At 41.7% G+C, this 20,007-nt stretch overlaps 1 protein-coding gene across 1 annotated transcript in view; it reads left to right on the forward strand.

Annotated features, from left to right (window-relative positions):
* celsr2 (cadherin, EGF LAG seven-pass G-type receptor 2) overlaps positions 1–20,007 on the forward strand; it is a 65,707-nt gene that overhangs the window by 18,526 nt on the left and 27,174 nt on the right. Inside the window, exons 2-3 of the mRNA XM_041949281.1 lie at positions 4,695–5,402; positions 14,670–14,892. Of these exons, the coding sequence (XP_041805215.1) occupies positions 4,695–5,402; positions 14,670–14,892 (931 nt within the window). The remainder of the gene's footprint in view (positions 1–4,694; positions 5,403–14,669; positions 14,893–20,007) is intronic.

A 20,007-nucleotide genomic window follows, 5' to 3' on the forward strand; every position in this document is an offset into this window, starting at 1 on the left:
GAAAGCAGTGTCACACTTCAGAGCTGGCACCTTGTCTCATTACCAAACTAAGCATCCCTCTTTTCCTCCTTTTTGGCCCAACGCGCCCCGCTTACCCTCCGTTCCTGAGCGGAGGATCCTTCCGTGGAGAATGACCTCTTTGAAGGATGGTCTGGTTCCTTTCAGAGGAGATTCTCCTCGCGCTCAGTTTCCCAGCGCTGCGTCTACGTGTGGAGCTCTGCCCGAGCTTCCATCCAAGAATGTGAATTGGCAGAGGACATAATTAAGGCGATGTCTGTCCTTATATGTGGCCTAACCTTTAAGAGCCTCTGTTCACTGAGAGCGCTGTTTTTCTGGCTACTGTTGCAGCAGGGTATCAGTTATAATATGCCCTGAATGGATGAAGAGAAAACAGTTTTTCTGTGTCTGGCTGAGGTTTGCTGGGTTTCTGTCAGGTTAGAAAGGAGTTCAGCGTCTACAGCGAGGAAAATGTTACTCGCACAATGCTGTGAAAGTGTAGTAACACCACTGCTTTACTGTACAGCACTTTATATTGCCTCCCGTGAGGTTTGGCAGTTGAAATGCTCCTCTGTCTGAAACCAGAAATCATAATAAATAAAACTGTCAGATTTTCACTGGTGGATTCTGACAGCCTGGAGAACTCACCTTGATTTCTATAAGGCTTTTGTGCGTGTGAGTGTGTGTGAGTGTGTGTGTGTGTGTGTGTGTGTGTGTGTGTGCGTAGCGGCAATGTTTTTCTTATGTGACTGATGAGGATGCCGGATTTTTTTTGGAGAATTTCACTCTGAACATCTTGAGGTGATGAACGTCACTGTTTGAATCTGAGTGATGACTTGTGAATATATACTTTATTTCCTAAAGCTCAAACTGACACAACTGTGATGGTGTTTTTCACTGTATTTTTTAAACCCAACAGTTAATTGACAAATCAAGAAAAGAATGCACATGTAGAGTGTAAATAGTGCATCGATAATTAATCAAGGAATGAGTTAGTTGATAGACAGTTATTTTGATAATTGTTGAAAAATATTAATTACTTTTTCCATGTAAAACAAAAATATTCACTGATATTAGCCTCCATTTGTTTTCCGCCTCCATGGAGTTTTTCACAATTTCATTTTGCATCAGTGGTTACCAACGTTTTTTTGGACTGAAGAGATTAAACTATCAAGCATTTCATTAAAAAAAAAAAGGTTTTGTGTAGCGTTGTTTTATCTCTCCATTTTATCCTGTTTGTATTATTATCCTGTGACCAATTGGATGGTTTTTTTTACCTCCAGGTTGGGAGCCGCTGCCTTAAAGGCTTCATCTATTAATCATAAGAATAATCAGAATAATCATCAGAAGCATATCAAGTTGTAAATTTCTCCTCTTTTGGATCCTGAACTATGAGTTGTTCTGCCTTTGTCGTGGCTCCCTGTAGTGTTCTGTGTGTTTCAAGTGTTTTCCTGTGTACACAGGTGTGTGTGTGTGTGTGTGTGTGTGTGAGTGAGTTTGAGTGTGTTTACAGTAAAGTGTGAATTGGAGGAGCGACCCTGCTTGTCTCTGTCCTTTGATTTTTTCCCCCACTTCCTCTGCTAAGGCCCCGTATTATTACTGTGCTGGAAGCACTTGACTGAAAGCAGAAGGATTAAAGCCGTGTCAAACATGCTTCTCTCTCTCACTTCCTCTATGACCCTCCCTCCTTCACCTCCTTTTCCTCCCCCCTCCCTTGGCACTATGTGTTTAAACTCGCCTGGTGCCAAAACAGGGATCTGGTAACTTTGGGCAGTGCTGTTTGTTTGTGTGAGTTCTGCTCGCAGGTTCTGCTCTCTGGCCGGCGTCCAGACACCCCAAACAAAGCGTCCCATTGATTATTTTGGAGGGAGAGGCCGAGGCTTGTTTTCATGACACATTGGATTTGATTAAGCCTGTTCTGTGTTTGCTCTGGGGGCTGCAGAAACCTGCAGGCCAGCGGTGAGATGGACAAAATGATCATGGCCTCTCTCTGTGACCTCAAAGTGAGACTTTTGAGGGACATAATCTTCCACTTACAGATGAAACATTGAATTTGTAAGCAATAAAATGCCCCATCGCTCAGTTCAGTACACTCAGGAGTTTTACCTCCACACCCTCAGTTAGTTTTGGCATGACCAGATGCTAATGTTCACAGACTTTAGCTCAGTATTTATGTGCAACTGACATCAGTACTGACTCAGTTCATTTACTTTGGGATTCTCCTCTACTTGTGCTCCTGTTACGCGACATGTTCAGATCAATGATGACATCTCAAAAGTCACTGACTCGAAAAAATAACTGAACATGAAAGCGAATTCAGATTTTGCCTGTATTTATTTTCCCATATTTACCAGTTGTTGCCACGGCAAAAAGTTTCACAGGCTTGCGTTTGCTAATACAAACATATAATCCAAAACGAAAATGCTAGAAATGCTAGTAACATCTGAAGTTTTATAGTAAAGGTCTGTTCAAATGAGAAATTTGAATGAATTTATTGTCTATAAAGAAAACCTTCAGGCTGTTAATGCTAATTTTCTTACAGATGTTAAAAGCTCCATCAAGAAGATGAGATAAACATGTGAATACTCATGAGAAAATGAAGTGAGAAATCAGTCAAATCAGTGACAATAAGGACAATAAGACACATTCAGCTGCATTTGAAATGAATTGGGATGTGATTTGAGGTAAAGGGAAGCAGAATGTAAGACAGTGACACAGTGCAAACTGTTTGTTGCGCCGCTGAGACGACTTCAACTCCTTGTCGCTGGGCAGAGAGCTGAATGATCCGGGTTCAGTTGTGCATCCTTTGCAGACTTTCTGTATCTGCTGGATTTAGAGCAACTGTGAAGCTGTGACCGACTCAGATCCATAGGTTTTGTGCTTGTTAGCAGTATACAGAACTTCCCTTTGTGTTCTTTGTTGTTTGTGATGGGTTTCATTATAATTTTACTCCTCAGTGAGCAGGACTCTGACTGCTCCGGCCAGTGACTTTCAGCTGAAAAGCAGCAGAAAAACAAGCAAGAAAAGAAGCTTAACCAAGACATAAATCAATGTAAATGCAAGGCAGCATAATGTAACACAATCATTTACATTTTATTCACCAATATCTACATTGCAAATCCTATTTGGTTAATAAAGGCCTAACACGGGAATTAATGTATTGTACAGTCAAGACCTACTGCATAATAGACAAAACACTACATGTGTACAGTCAAAGCCAAAGAAGAGAATGTATAGAAGATAAAACATTAACGGGATCTGCTATCAAAACAACAAGATAAAAGACAAGAGATTTGCTGGGCTGAGAAATGCTGTAACTGTTGAATTTGAGACTTAAGGCTTTCTGTACGGCATGTATAATGAAGGAGCATCTCTGCTTCCGGACGAAGAAAAGAAAGCGTTAGATGTGAATACAGGCGTGAAATTGCTGATTAGAACGTTGGAATGTATTGAAAGAAAACATACACTTGTTCTCTCTTAGTCTTGGCATGCATCTGTTATCTGTTCTGGCACATGAGAAAAAAACAAAAACACTCATCTGAGCCAAGAATAGGAGTAAAAAAAAAAAAAGCGTTCATATCCATCAAAGAGTCAGATTATATAAACAAGTTTTGCCATTTGTGCTTTTAAAGTTGCTCATTATCGGCTAGTTTTGCATTTCCAGTAACAGCAGTGTTACTCTGTCTGCAAATACCTGAACCCAGTGATACCGGAGCAGCTGTCGTATAAATCCTCCACCATGCATGTACCTGCATCTCTCCTGCTTTTACTGTTGTGGCAGCTGCTCCATGTGTTGATGCTTCAATCGCTGGTGACTTTGGTTTTTAATACAGTATCAAATGGAAAGAATGAAAACATCCTGTCGTTTAATGGATAGGTCTGCTTCTTACTGTCAGCAAATCCCATGAAAAGACCAACAGCAAAACTGCATTCAGTCCTCACTAACAAGTGTTGATATAGCATCTTGTTTGTCTGTGCCATAGAGCTCCATTGTATTTCAAAAACTATTAAAAACTCATTAATGAGCCGCACCGATGTACTGGATGACATTTCCTTCATTACTGTGAGCATGGGCACCGTAGTTTATTTTGAGTGGATCCCACAAACACCATCCTGCTCCTGTAAATACTCCTTACAGCACCACATGTGTATTAATCTGTGTCTGAAAATAGTCTCCAATTAATGCAATATTTAGTCCTGTCTGAGAAACGTTTGCTAAAATCTGCAGCGTCCGGCTGCTTTAAGAAAAAATATTTAAAAGTCAAAGTATATATTCATGAGCAGTTTAAATTACAAAGTATTGAGAGACAGACAGACTTGATTGTTGATTGATGATTTTTAAGGAAGTGCTGTGGATGAAATCATGACTGCTACTAAGATCCATTATTAACAGATCTGTTTCCATGACAACTGATGAAAACCATGTGATACCGTTTAAAGTCTTCCTGTCTTATAAATAAATATTTATTTTATGAATATGAACATAAATTCTGTTTTGTCAGTTGTCCCTCTCGTGTTTTTTCAGCTTTACTTTAATGGCCCTGAGTTGAATTTTGTCATCCAACCCAATAACAATGGTTTTCACTGATTTTATATAAAAGACTCATTATGGGTCATGAGTCACTCGTTAAGAACACTTTCAAAATATAAATGAAAATTTCCATTAGTCTAATTACTCTTCCCCCTGTGTTTTTCAGATGGCGTCCACTCAGTGTCAGCCCAGTGCCTTCTCCAAGTCACCATCATCACTGATGAAATGCTGTCCAACAGCATCACATTGAGGCTGGCCAACACCTCCCAGGAGCACTTCCTGTCCCTGCTGCTCGCCCAGTTCCTGGACGGTGTGGCCCGTGTCCTCTCTGCCGCCCCCGAAGATGTTGTCATCTTCAACATCCAAGACGACACGGACGTCAGCGCTCGCATCCTCAACGTCAGCCTGTCTGTGGCCGTGCCCGTGCTGGGTGAGGCTCACCAGCGGCCCGGAGGGCTCGTCCAAGGAGGGGACAGGAGTGGGAGAGGGGTTGAAAGCGGAGGCGGAGAGTTCTTCGGTTCGGAGGAGCTCCACGAGAGGCTGTACCTGAACCGCAGCCTTCTCGCTAAGATTTCCTCCCAGGAGGTTCTTCCCTTTGATGACAACATCTGCCTTCGTGAGCCGTGTGAGAACTACATGAAGTGTGTGTCCGTGCTGAAGTTTGACAGCCTGGCGCCATTTGTTGCATCTGACACCATCCTGTTCAGGCCCATCCACCCCATCGCCGGTTTGCGCTGCCGCTGTCCTACCGGCTTCACGGGAGACTACTGTGAGACGGAGATTGACCTCTGCTACTCGAAACCCTGCGGAGCTCACGGTGTGTGTCGCAGCAGAGAGGGAGGCTACACCTGCGAGTGCTTCGAGGACTACACAGGTGAGAGCCCTCATTTAACATAAACTTAATTACTAATGAAGCAGTGTTGTTTTTTTTATTTCATCTCTTGCCTTCATTAACCAATTGACCTCCCTTAGTTCTACTGCAATGCCTCTCAACTTTTCCACTCTCAGATTGCACGTTATGCAATTCATAATAATAACGATGAAAGACTCACGACTAAAATATCATCAGAAGATAGACAAAATTCAAATCTTTAGCAGGAAAAAGTAAAATTTCCCTCTCACATAACAGTCAGAATGAGAAACAGAATCAGGTTTATTTCCAGACAGGTTTTCACATCCAAGCAATTTACTTGGGTTTTTGCTACATTGCAATAAGCATAGAGAAATGAAAAAGAGAAAGGAGTACTGCAAAAGTCAAGAATCATAAATAAAAAAAGGAGAAATTACAATAGAAAATATGTGAAATACGTAAATCTGTTTTTAAAACAATAAATCCAATAAAGTGCAGGCCTGAGCTGCTAACGTTAGCTACTGTCGGCAGTAAGCCAGTAAGCCAGACATGCTAACATGAGAGTGGATAAACGCACCAATAAACATTTCTGCTGTTGTCGTGTTTTGGTTTTGCTAAGGCAGCAAAAAAAAAACACCCTCCAACCTCTTTAAGTACAAATATCGCCATTACTGCAGCTCCATGCACAGTGATTCAGTATGTGGAGTCTGGTAAGTCTACAGTCTCTCAGCTGTGATCTGACAATCACTGTTCGGGCCAGGGAGGTTTAGCAATCCGTCCCACATAAGTTTCCACTGAATAATTTCCCTGTCTTCACACGCAATGCCACTAAAGGGTGAAAGGTCACAATTTCTGCTAAGCTGTCCACATGTAGCCTTCAAAATGTTAATTTCTTCTCCTCCTCAAAGATCCCCTGGGGGCTTTAACGTCTGCATCTGTCCCACTCACTCCCCTCTTCAGCTCTTTATTGAACCTGGCTCTTTATAGACGCAGACTGTCCTGTACACTGATGAGCGTAGCTCTGCAAACAAAGGCTGATTGATGAGTTATTGATTGGAGTATCCCTGTTGCAGCGAGCCGCAGCGGAAGCGATCAAACAAACATGAGCTTATAAACAGTCGCTACGCGTTTCTGTAAATTTTCGGAGGACCTTGCCTTAATTGGAGCTAAACGCTGCAGCAGTTCAGCCTGTTTGTTCATTCTTTTCTGTTTTATTTACCAGATTGTGTTGAAGTGGCTTTTTTATGTCTGGCATTAATCACAGTGCTTGTGAACACTGAAAAGGTTTGTTTGTACTTCATTTTGCTCCATGTTTGGTCAAAATCCAATTTGTGAGTCCTGCTGTCACTGAATAAACTCTATACCTGCGCAGTTATTCACACCTACACTCAAAAGTGCAACCTGAGCTGTAGGAGTGGACAGAGTCTCAAAGCCGACAGGAGGAACGATGATATAACAAATATAACAACGGTTTCCCCACTGATGTCTATTTAAAGGCTGGGGATTCACAGAGAAATCTTTAGTTTGTGTTGAGTTGTTTTGCAGTAAAGGAAACAAAAGCATTTTTTCTGTCCAGAGTAATATCGCTGAGTGGAATAAGGGAAGGAAGGCATTAATTATAGATGGCTACAGATGGAGAGTGTCCCCTGGCTGTAAAATGCCCCGTGGTAAAAAATACCTAAGATAAAAAAAAAAAAAAAAACACATCACAACACGCACAGTATGTTGAAAGTAAGAGGACTGAGGCTTCTATTTCCAGTGATAATGAAAAACTAATTTATTACTGTTGCCAGCAAAATTGCTTATTTTTTTGTGTCTGCTCCAAAAATTATTCACATCCTCAAAGGGTTAAACACTGTCTGCTCACTCGTTTTATGGTTAAGGGAAGAAGGGAGAAGTTGAAAAAGAGTTTAAAGGGGAAGGGAATTAAACATGCTAATTTATACAGTATGAATATTAGCGCCGTTGCCCCGTCTTTTTGTTGAGAGGTTAAGTGGGTCAAACCCTGACTTTTTAATGTGATTTAGAGTTTCATCTGGTCTTTGAAGCACCATGCTAGTTGGTTTATTACATGCAGTGGTGCAACATAACTAAACCTAATTTATTTACTCAAACTTCAATGTAACTTTAGTATTACTGTTCCATGATACTTTATGCTACAGGGAATATTGTTCTTATTACTCCACTACATTTATTTGACAACATTCAGATTATTAATTTTGAATACAATTACTATACAGATTATGAATATAAGATATAATCAACAAATACAATCTGATGTATAATTATAGATAAAGATGCCCAGCAGTAACAGTTGCAGTTGTTCCCATCTTTGCCAGCTGCAACATTAAAGTGATACTTTATGAAGAATTACACTATAATCCAATTATATGATGATGTTCTGAAGTGGGGGATTCTACAGAATGAGTACTTTTACTTTTGGTACCTTAAGCACATTTTGCTGTTAATATTTTTGTCCTTATACTCAAATTTTGAACACAGGTCTTTTACTTGTAACAGAGTTTTTCTACGCTGTTGTTTTGGTACTTCATTCAGCATAAGATCTGAGATCTTCTTCCGCCACAGATTTTATGTGATTACAAGGTAAAGCCTTACTTTAGCCCTGCATCATTTAGCATTTATGAGCAGTGTGCAAATTTTTGTACCAAGCTATAATGTAGGTCATTATAATAGATCATTTCAAAGTGTTTATGTATTTAACAGTTCCAACTTGTCCGATGAAACACAGTCTAAACTATCTGTTTAATGATCTACAGTATCACTAATAAACGGTAGACATTAATGCTAAATAGAATGAATGAAATGAAATAAAATAAAGCTGTTAAGTACAGTATTTAAGTATTTATTCTCTATTAGTGTTGTTTGAGATGGCCAGTCGTTTTGGGCCACAATCGTTGCATTCATGTGCAGATGTTCAGCAGCTGTGCACTTGGAGCTGGTGAAGGACCACTTCACTTTCTCTGTCTGTAAAATCCGATTTTCTCTTTAGCTGAGAAATGATTACTTTAACTAAAACTACAGATCTTGTTTGCTTCCAGAATAAAACGTCTAACAAAAGAAGTAAAAGAAGTAAAAAAATGGAAAACTTCCAATATTCACGTTGTTGTTTTTGCGCTCTCAGTAATGGCACCACTTCCATTAGTCCTCATCAAACATTAAAAGTTTTTTCACATATTTGTGCCGCTGTTTATAAAGCCTGAAATAGTGTCGGCATTTGAACACGTAGGCTCAGTCACTCAGAGTCCAGGTTGAGTGGCACTTACATATTCTTATGCACAGCTGTGGGTGTCGGAGCTGAACCGCAGGTGCTTTTAACGTGAATCGGCAGAGACGGAGAGTGAATGCGCGAGTGGGTGAAGTGGGCGTATTTTCAATTGCTTACACTGAAAGCAGCACAGCCCACGGTCAACTACATTAATCACCATTGGTAGGGGGTTGATATCCAGGTGCTGTTAGATCCAGTATGCAGGACTTGTCAGGTTATCCTCAGAGTTGATTATGATTATGGAGTTGATGATTTAAGATGTTTGAATCACGCTGTCAGACCGTCTGATCAAACAGGGTCGTTCAGGCAGCTTTTATTTGATGTATTTTCCTCTGTGATCTACAACTCCCACGGTTCTGCTTCAGTGAGTGTCGAGTTCACCAGTCTCCACACTGTGGTGGGGCTTGGGAGCTGTGTGTGTGTGTGTGTGTGTGTGTGTGTGTGTGAGAGAGAGTGAGTGAGTGAGTGCTAAATTGCTCACTCTTTGTGATTCCGGTGGGTAGCTAAGTGCCGAATAGCTGTGATTATGTGTGTAAGAAAGTTGGACGGGCAATCTTTGGTATGTTTATGCGTTAATGGCGCGTGGATGTGTGTGTGCACGTGTCTGTGTGTGACTGTGTGTGACTGTGTGTGACTGTTGGACCGTAGGCGTTGCCAGATGGTAGCAGGAAAGAAAATGAAAAAATATAACAGCCATCATCTTTGCTGTTCTTCAGAAGGACAGAGTGGTGAATGATTTGGCTCGGCTGAGTCATTCTGTAGATGCTGAACAACAAGTTGTTATCCTCCTTTACTTCTCGTGCATGTTTCTCTTAAAATACACAGCATGAGCATTTCTTTCATTTTCTTTTTAAAGACTCAAAGACTGTCTGTATGAAATTGCACCACCCTGCATGTGTTCGTGCAGATCGTTCATCAGCTAACTGCTGACCTCCATCTATCTGCGATGAGAAAGCCTGTTTGTTTTTCTCTGGTAATTCATTCACTAATAGAGAATGTATTTGTGGTGTGATAATGTGCGGACACTCTATTGGAACAAACTCTGGTGAATGTTCACACTCCCATTTTTTCACCTCACACCAGTGTTTGAAATCAACACCCGCCAAGCACTGAGAGCCTTTACAATCAGTCTCTGAGAGACGGCATGGAAAAAAGAAAGGTTGCCAGACACATGGGCTGTTTTTAAAATCAGACTGCATTCTGTTGTTGTGTTTGGACGCACCGACCCGACTTATTATCTCCTGATGATAATAATGTTTGACGAGCTGAATTCGTTCTTCCAGCTTCCATGTGTTCATGTGCTTTTCAGTCATAATGTGGAAACAATAAGGATGCCACAAAGAAGATATCTTGTAAATAGCTTATCTAACTTCTTCTAACTATGACATTGACAAGGACCTGTATTTAATGTGAATCTGTCTCTTCTGCATACCTGATCTGCTCAATGATCAATCATCGCGTACACTCTCCATCTTTTTGTCTGTCGGAGTTTGAAATGTTATCTTTAAGTATTTATTTAAGGATTTTATGACTTTTTGTAGCAGAGAGTAGACAGATGACAGTAAACAAGGGGGGAGAGAGAGAGAGATGTAGCAAAGATCTGCGGTGCTTCATGACTGCAGCAGAGACACCTCAAATATCTTGCTTAAAACACCAAAAAGTGTTTGAAGAAAACGCATCTGTACCAGAAAGGTGCGTCAGGTATTTTGCTGCAGTAGAGAGGTGTGAGAGGTGTTCGAGCGCAGGCTCTAGATGGCCTGTAATGTGAGGAGAAGATCTGATCACAGCTACAGCTCGAGGTCATGTATCTGTTCTGTTATTGATCACCTGATCTCATTATTCAGCTTCATAATCCTGAGAGGTCGAGTCTCTGCTGTAGCGAACGTGGATCCTGCTCTCAGCTTCCCCGAGCTTGTTGTCTTTGGTGCGTCTGGAGGGATCCGCCCACTCGGTGATGTTCATCTGTTACCTAGCAGCCCACACACACACCGTTCAGGTTTAAGATCTCTGAAGAAGCAGCTTGCACACAGGTGTGGTGCACAGAGACTCTGCGTCTTTTGATAATTCTCTTGTTGGCTTTAAGTATCTGAAATCGAACAACTGAACTGCTTTTGATTGTTTACTGGTCTTAGATAATTAAGTGCTTTTAGTTTGATATCCACAGCAATGGTTGGATATCAGGAAGTGGTTCATTCAGTAAGCCAAACACTTATTAGGCTTATTAGTCACATTTTGTTTATTCTCTCTCTCTCTGTGAAGGTCCTCTGGGATCCATTTATGATGAACTGTAAGAGCCATTAAATGCTACAAATCCATTTTGTTGATAAATGACTGCCTGTTTTATTTTTATTTTGTGTTTGGGAAAAACAAAAACGATTTTGCTAATGTGCTGGCAGAGGTGTTAATATCTTAATTTATATTCCATAATGTGATTCACTGTAATGCTTGTAGAAGCAGTTTGGTGATCACAGAGTGGTGTTTGCCTAATGTTGGAAAATATCTTTCTACATGTCCAGCCACACCTTCATGACAGTCATGGGCAGAAATGTCTATCTACAGTCAGTGCATTTCTGTATACAGTCTATATGTTCAATCAAGTAAATATCATAAGATTTATTAACCCAAATCAGAAATAAAAGATCAAAGTGCTGAAGCGTCTCCTCCTGTCTAAATAAAAACAGGACCTTGGTTTTTTATTTGCTGCCTTAATGATTCATGCTGGCAGCAAACACAGGGTGTGGGCACTGGGATGGACTTACAGAGGGGCGTAAATAGAGCAGAGGAGACATGTTTGAATTATTGATCGGGTTATTCTTTAGAATTGTGACTGCGAGCCCCCTGCCCCGCTGTGCTGCTCACCTGGCAACGTAAAACTGCTGTGGTGGAGATGTCCCATAGGGATGAACTGAACACTATCAGGTCTCAGAGAGGCAGATTGTACATGGAGTTGTAGCAAAATGTTACTGTTATACATATATTTTCCACAGCAAAGCACATCTCAGTGTCGTTGTGACTGAAGTTGCACCATCTGAGCATCTCTGTTTAATACAGCTCTGTTTGGTGATGTTTGACCGCTGCAACTGTTTAAAGAAACACCAGTAGTTTATCACTAACAACAAGTTGCTGAATTAATAACGAGGCAGACAGTGCTGAAACAGCGAGGCTTTATCTTCCAGCCGGCTGGCCAGCACAAGCTGTTAGTCACCGGGATGCATGAGTAAGAACTTGACAGCAAATTGTCCCGTGGAGTGGCTATTATACTCCATTTTGTTGCTTCTGTGGCACTGAGACATGTCACAGGTTTTTATACCACTTCAGAATACAGCATACTTATGAAGTTGTCCATGAAGGCAAAAGGTTAAAAGACAGTTTACTGGTGTCTTACAGATGACTAAATCATTATAAAGCATGACTAAGAAGACCTTTTGGGATGCAAAGTTGAGATCATACAAGTGAAAGAAGCCTCCATTAATAAATCCTTCAGTAATGAAAGGTGGAGGGTTCTTCCTGCTTAACAACAGGCCGTCAATCCCGCAGTTATAAATGTTAGTAAATCTTTAACTAAAGGTTTTGCCTTGATGCTCTGCAGCTTTCTTCAGGGGGGTCAGCAGTTCACGGGAGGCACTTCTTCCTTGTGAATTTGTGATCTAAGCACTCAAAAGAAGCCATGTTGGTAGAAGAGGTAAATCAGCTAAATGTGGACCCACAGCCTTGCCAAGTTTTGTTATTTAGATATGAGGAAAAGTTATTGCTTAATGGTAAAACATTAATTGATTAAATAAAATCCTTTATAATAAGTGTTGCCTTGTCCTAAACTGCAGCTGGAAGTTTAATGGCTGCTTTATGAATGAAGTTTCTTTGTCTCTGCAGTCCTAAATTATCTTTCTAAGGGTAAATAGAAGACCTGTGTGTCAGCTGTGTTGGATGAAGATGTGGGCTGTGTGTTTGTGGGGTGTGTGCCAGTGTTACAGTAGTGCTGTAATACACGGCGGAAGTCTTCCACACTGCTGACTGAGGGGCTTTGACACAAATTCCAGCTCACGCATGGGAGAGCGTGCGGTCTCGCTTGAGCAACCGCTGCGGCAGCCCATCCGGAGGGTCCTGACAAATGGCACATGTGAGGCGGACTGCGGGGACGAGGACGATGAGGGCCCAACAGGGACACGGTCTCATTGTCTGCACATGTCTGGCACACTGTTGTACTGCTCTTCACCTTCAAATTGATCACTGTTTGCTTTGTCGGCCTGTAGTGGTCTGTCCCGCTCAGCCCTTCTTAGCTCAGCCCACTGTGATCACTCGCTGCAACTTATGATTATTTTCATCAACGGTTTATCTGTTGATTGTTGTCTCAGTTGACCAATTAATTTTTTTGCCTATAAAGTGTCTTTAGATGTCTTGTTTTTACTGGTAAACAGTCCGGAACCCAAAGATAATCAGTCATCACAGAAGACAAATATATTCACGTTGGAGAAAGTGAAACTATTGCTTCTTTAAAAAAAAACTTTTTTTCATTTAAAAAAGACTGAAATGATGAATAATTTGTCAAAATAGGTTACCTTTCTGTTGATCAACTAATTGATTAATCAACTAATTGTTTCAGCTCTAATGTGACGAACGCTGCAGGTGTTGTGTGTGACTGTCTGCACTGGATCAACTCATAATGAATCTCTATAAACTGTTATTTACAGTTTATTGTAAGTTGTGATTCAGTATTGCAAACTTTCATAAATGACTGTTTCACTTGACTGATGATTTGATCTGATTTTGGTTAGATGGAGTCACACTTTGTAACTTACGCTGTCGCTGTAGAAAAAGGGTGAAAAGCATCAGATGTCAGTGTCGGCAAAGAAATATCAGCATTACAAATAAATAAAGTATCTGTTTAAGTTCAGCTTGTAACTGGAGCTGAAAGCGTAAGTTGATAAATTGATTAGTTGGTTGACAGGAAGTTAATCTGCAGCTACATTGGTAATCAGTTAATTCTCTCATTCATTTTTCAATCAAAAATAGCAGCCTCTCTCTGACTCCAGCTTCTCAGTTGTGAGGACTTGCTGCATTTGTTTATTTTATGTGATGGATAGTTGTGTTACTTAACTTACCTTTGACGAGTCCTCTCAATGTAAAGCAGCCATGTCCAAACTATTCCATAAAGGGCCGTGTGGCTGCAGGTTTTCGTTCCAACCAAGGAGGAGTGCACCAGGCTGGACTCATTTAATCAGCTGATCTCCCCTTTCAGCTGATAACTAAGGGATCCCTTGATGTTGATTGGTTGGCCTGGTGTGCTCCTCCTTGGTTGGAACGAAAACCTGCAGCCACACGGCCCTTTGTGGAATAGTTTGGACATGCCTGATGTAAAGCGTCAAAATAGATTTTATACTGAAGAAAACTTTTTGCAGATCAGATTTTGATAGCAGAGTTGGATGGACACAAGTGCTCTTTTTTTTATGTCCGATCAGTGACCTCATCAAATGTCTGTTAGGTATGAACAAGATGAAAGCAATCATCATGAGCCGCCACAGTCTACAGAAACTGCAGTAATTTTGTTTGGCGGCTTCGGAGTCGGAATGCATTCACACTTCCAATTCACTGCTTTGAGACATCGAGTTGTCCTACTGAATTTAAATGCAGCACAAACTGCAGCCCTATCCCCAGAGGGAAGAGCGGAGTCATGCTGGGTGTGACACAGAGGAGAGAGAACGATTGAAACTGCATACGCGGTCAAAAAGAAAACTGTGCTCATAATTTAGGCTGTTGAGTCCTCTGATACACTTTGTCAACAATGTCATAATTTATTTTTCATCCTCTCCCGTATGTTTTGAAGCAGTCCAGCTGTATATTCCATATAGGACTCATATAGGGCCGCTGCAGTGACAGATAGAAAGCAGATATAGCACTGTGGAGTCCCTGAGGTGGAAACCACAGGGGATGACAGAGGTGATGCTGCTTGTCACAAACAACATTAATCCTCATTTCTTTCTCCCTCTCCATCACCTCTCTGTTGCCAGGAGAGCGCTGCGAGCTGTCGTCCCGCTCGGGCCGCTGTGCACCAGGCGTCTGCAAGAACGGCGGCTCCTGTGTCAACCTGCTGGTCGGCGGGTTTAAGTGCGAGTGTCCGCCGGGCGGCTATGAGAAACCCTACTGCGAGATGACCACGCGCAACTTCCCCCCACACTCCTTCCTGACCTTCAAGGGCCTCCGCCAGCGCTTTCACTTCACCCTCTCTCTCACGTAAGCACCGCCGCCTCCCCTGCAAAAATCTGCAGCTCACCTGGATCACCATCGCCTTTCAGTAATCTGTGATTCACTCTTCATCCACCCCCGCACCCTGCTTCTGCATGCACACTCTCCAGCTAAAGTGTGCGCCCCCCCCAACTCACATTTATGTAACCATAATGGTGTTTAATAGCAATAATGGGCTCACTGAACAACAGCCATCTTCTGTAGAGCCACTTTAGTATCAGATTCTAGTTCCTGTGCTATAAATACAGAACAACTGCGAAAGCATACTGTACATTAAAGGCATGCATACTGTCCTGAAGTGCAGGCTGTGATGTTGAAGTTGGACAGAAGGTGAGCAGAAGGTGCTGTGTTTTTGGAGAGGAGACTTGCATAACATGAACATGCTAATCCTACAGCCAAGAGTGAGTCTGATCTTATTACAGTCAGTGTCACTGGTCACTTTGAGCTGTGAGTCAGCGCCTGGCCTATTTCAGCGCAGTCTCCCCCACCAAGGTGAAGCCTGAGAGAGGCTGTCTTTGCATGTCTTTGTGTGCAGTCATTTTGTATGTTACCAACACTGTTATTGTAGTTTGGGAGTCACAATTCTTGAATAACTAGCACCCCTTTTATTGTGAGCTTCAGGCTGGTTATTAGTTTAGTTTTTTTTTTTTTTCCCCCCCTGAATGTTCAGCATGTTTTTTTTTTGTTTTTTTTAATTTTGAGCTCCTGTTTTCTTAGTCAGTGTAACTCTGTGGGGAATACCTTAGAAAATGGGGATTTTTGTTTTAATAATTGGGTATAGGTATTATGTTGATGCAGTCAAGCTAAATCAATAGCCCAAATGTGGGCTAGCCCCCGCCCCACACACAAAAAAACGAAATGTATCAGGACACATTGCATCACATCATACATCATATACTCGTAAAAAGTATTTGCCTCAGTTTAATAAATCTTAAAGGCATTGTTTAAGAGTTAGATGGGAAGATTGATATCACTCTAATTTGCTCAATAATCAGTGATATATATATTTTTTTGGCACAGTTTGTGTACGAATTAAACAAGTAAGACATTGCATGTTAGATAGGGATCTTTAGAGGCCCTGGCAGTTGGATTATGTTGCTGTCGGACAGAGCCAGGCTAGCTGTTTCCCCCTGTGTGTAGTCGTTATGCTAAGCTAAGCTAACAAGCTGCTGGGTGTACCTTCATATTCACTGTATAGACATAAGAAGGGTATCAATCTCTACGACCATGCTTGGCTAAGAAAGCGAATAAGCTTATTTCCCAAAATGTGAATCTATCCCTTCAACTCCAATATTCGGGTGGGGACTACTCTAGATAAGGACCACTTGATTTCATACTCCATCCAAGGAAATCATTGACAGACTGAAAATAAATCTCACTTCAGTGTGTTTTCAGGCAGAACTTTTCTCTGAGATATTTATGAAATGAGACCTGCAAACAGCCATGTCATTGCTAACGCTGGCACTTTCTCTGAGAAGTGGAGGTGGTAAGTCATGCAATAATTAGCATTTAGTAAAAATAGCAAAGTTTTGAGCCCAAGGTTCCTTCTTTCTCCTACACAGCGCAAAGAAAAAAAAGCCACCCTGCAAATGCCTCATTCAAATTTTATTGCATTAGTTTTACAAGTAGACAGTTTTCATTTTCTTTTACAAGGTCTCATTCCTGCTTATTATTTAACATTACTGGTGCCTCGTAGCACAATTATAGTTCTAGACATCATTGTGAATTGTGTTTTTTCACATAGATAAGTATTTTCCTATTCCTCCAACCATCCTGTTTGTGTCATCAGTTATTATGATGCAGGCATAGCAGGTTAGGAAACTGACACTGAAGCTTTTAATCTGTGTGGTTGATCATTTGGTCTGGAGGTGGTTTGTGGCGGGAGGGGGAGGGGGACGGCCTTTAGAGAGAAGAGTAGATGAGTCGCGAAAACTGAACACATGCAAAGACAGCAGGACGTACAATCTGCATGAATCCTCCATGTGATGAAATGTAATCAACGATAAAAGCAGCCTGTTCTGTTTGATATTCTGTCACAACAAGTGACAACAAGTATCACCTCTCGGATGGTATCACAGGGAATGTGTTCTGCCATTTTGCTGAACTCATTGTGATACATGTCACCTTAGACGTGCTTGGCAGCGGTTGACGCTCACAATGGGTTGTGGTGGAAATAATACCCCCGCCCCCCCTTGTGAGTTTTATGGACTCTGCCCTTCTTTAAGCCAGGTTCAGATGACTGCCTTTTTTGATGGAGAACTGCTCAAACCAGTTTTGAAGTGGTCTACATTTCACTGGCAGGTCACAGAAGTTGTGAAGTAGCTGCTGTGTAAAAGGTGCCGATACGAAGAGCTTGAGGCAGGTGAGGTCAATAAGTGTCTCTGTTACCTGAGCCTGCGCTGATCAGGTTCTCCCAGTAAGAGCTTCTGTTATGATGACGGCTCAGGATGTGGATCTTGTTCGCTCAGAGTGACGGCAAATTTTAGGTCTCAGATCTCGCAATTAAGGCTGAGATTTCACAACAAAGTGCAGAGTGTTGTGGTATCAGGAGTTAAACTCTTTCTCATCAAATATAGTCCCATGGTTCAGCTCGCACAGGAGCAAATGCTGAACAAGTCTGAGTCTGAAACCATGACAGCAGCCTTCTCCTCAGTGGACCTTTGAGTCACATGCTTCGTGTGTGTTAGAATTTATTTGCTTTTCTATTGCACTTTGTCACATTTTGATTTCAGTGTTGTGCCAACTTTTCAACCAGTCAGCCAGCTGTAAAAATCTTGTTGTTTTTTATATTTTGACTTTTTTTCCATTCAAAGCTTTTTATGCACAAATTGAAAATGTGCATAAAACGGGTGGATGGAAACACACTTATTGTTGTGCTGGAGAAAAAGTCAGGGGATCCCCAGATTCACTCTCTGGCAGCAGTTGTATGAATGATTGAAACAAACTTCATGGCAATCCATCCAATATTTGAGACGTTTCACTAAAATACGAAAATGTCAGCCTCATGGCGGGTTTAGAGGAAGACTCAGAGGATGAAAGTCAGTAGGCTTCGTCCTGTGGGAATCATAAACCTCTGTACAAAATTTCATCTGAATCCATCCAAGAGTCATTGAGGTATTTCAGTATAGACCAAAGTGGTGAATTGACTGTCAGATGCTGCCATTCCTAGAGCTAAAACTTGACTTTTTTTTTTAGTATAAAAGCAACAAGAAGTATATCATCTATTTTTGTATCTTTATTTTACACTTACGCTCTCTGTAAAATCAGTACGGGGCTCTTTTTTGTTTCCCCCCGGCTGCACACGTCTTATGCATTGCAGCATGTTAGCATAGCGTGACACCGTTCCCTACATAAGGGCAGACTGGTTGTTATTTTTACTGATGGGTGCCTAATGTGTCATGCATTGATGCTAGTTGAGTCAGTATTTAGCTCCGGTTGATTACTCTCATAGTTCAGAGGGCTCAGGGGGCAATGAGGAGAAGCCTTTTAAATTGATCCGTCAAAGACTAGAAGCCCACAGACGAGTAATAGACTATAGATCATAATTCTAGTTGGCGTTCAGTATTTTTTGCTGGATACATAGAAGGCGTCTGACTGCTCTGTCTGTGCCTGTGCCCTGTCTCTGCTGCTATTATCAGCTGGAGCATCAGCATCCTCTTTCCTCTGAGGTCATGATTATCGTTTTTCTCAGTAAGCAGGTCAGCGGTGCTGTGGCCCCTGGCTCCTCTCCAGCTCAAGAATACTGCACAAACAGCATCATTTACAGTCTACCCTCAAACCATGAAGACTGAAAGAGGGGGGTGGGCGGCTGCTCATGTTGTCTGAGAGCACGTATGAATGACATCCTGCAAAAAAAAAAAAAAAAACCCAATGGCTTCAATGGGGACTGCAGCTCTGTTGGGTTTAGAAAAGAAATAAAGTCACGCTAACCTTCTTGAAATAATAAGTCCGTCCTTTTGAGGAAAATGAAGCTGCATGTTAATGGAGTAAATGACCAGAAAATACAGATGCCTGTAAGTCGCACGTGCGTCTCGGTCGGCAGATGCGCACAGGAGAGTCACTGTTGGGTCCCCTGTGGGATGGTTGATGAACAAATTCAGGAGTTCATGCTGGATTTTTTTCTTTTCATTGTAACACACTTCCACACATCACAGTGACCCATTTCCACAAGATCAGATTTACAACCGCAGACCACAGCTGACAGGTAACGTGTGATATTTTTAAACCATGTGCTTCCCAGCGTACTTTGATCCAAGATTTAGAGTGAGGGACCGTCGGCCGCCTGGTCCCAGAGTTTGAACCATGTGGGCGCAGATATATAGAAATGTGCATTAATATGCAAGGATCATGCAACACGGCGGCTCTGTGCAATCCGGTTTCACCATCAAGATGCAAACAGAAATCTGACACTGAGGCTGTGGTTACGGCACTGTTCTCCTCTATGAGAAGATATATTTTGAAGCTGTCATTATTCTGAACTGTCTTCCTGTGTCTCTTACTTGCAGTCAATGCATTTCCCCCACCCTGCTGCTCTGACATTGCCCTAGTTTTCTGTGTCTGTATTGGAGTATGTCGTTGAATGTGCTCTGTGATATCTATTCATGGCACGCAGATTCTGTTTTCCTTCACTTATTTTCCCTCTCACTTAGCCTTGCGTTCATGATTAACCTCATTATCTGTTCAGTGATCATCTGGAAACCTCGGCGTTGTTCAATCTTGGACTCATCTTCACGATAGTAGGTTACACGTCACACTGTATTACTGTGTTAGGAGCCTTCCAGTGTGAAAGGAAAGCAAGGTGAATGTGAGGGGATGGTATACGCATATTTAAATAGGTCAAACCAGACCACTGCCCTGTTTCTTTTCTCTGTTAGTGTGGCGTACAGGCATGGCCGACAGTAGGCCTACTGAAGATGTAGTTTTCTAAAAAGCGGTTAGAAAAGCATTGTTTCATTTAAAAAGGCTTAATAATTTCCTGAAACAGCTGGGCACTGTAGCTTTTAGCAAACATTAATCAAATGTGAGTAAATAGTGCATTTTATTCGGGACTATTTTCTTCTGTGGATTAATACACATTTTGTGCTTGAGTGAGTTTTACAGCAG

The sequence above is a fragment of the Chelmon rostratus genome, chromosome 2 (assembly GCF_017976325.1).
Source record: "Chelmon rostratus isolate fCheRos1 chromosome 2, fCheRos1.pri, whole genome shotgun sequence".
In the NCBI taxonomy this organism is placed as follows: Eukaryota; Metazoa; Chordata; class Actinopteri; order Chaetodontiformes; family Chaetodontidae; genus Chelmon; species Chelmon rostratus.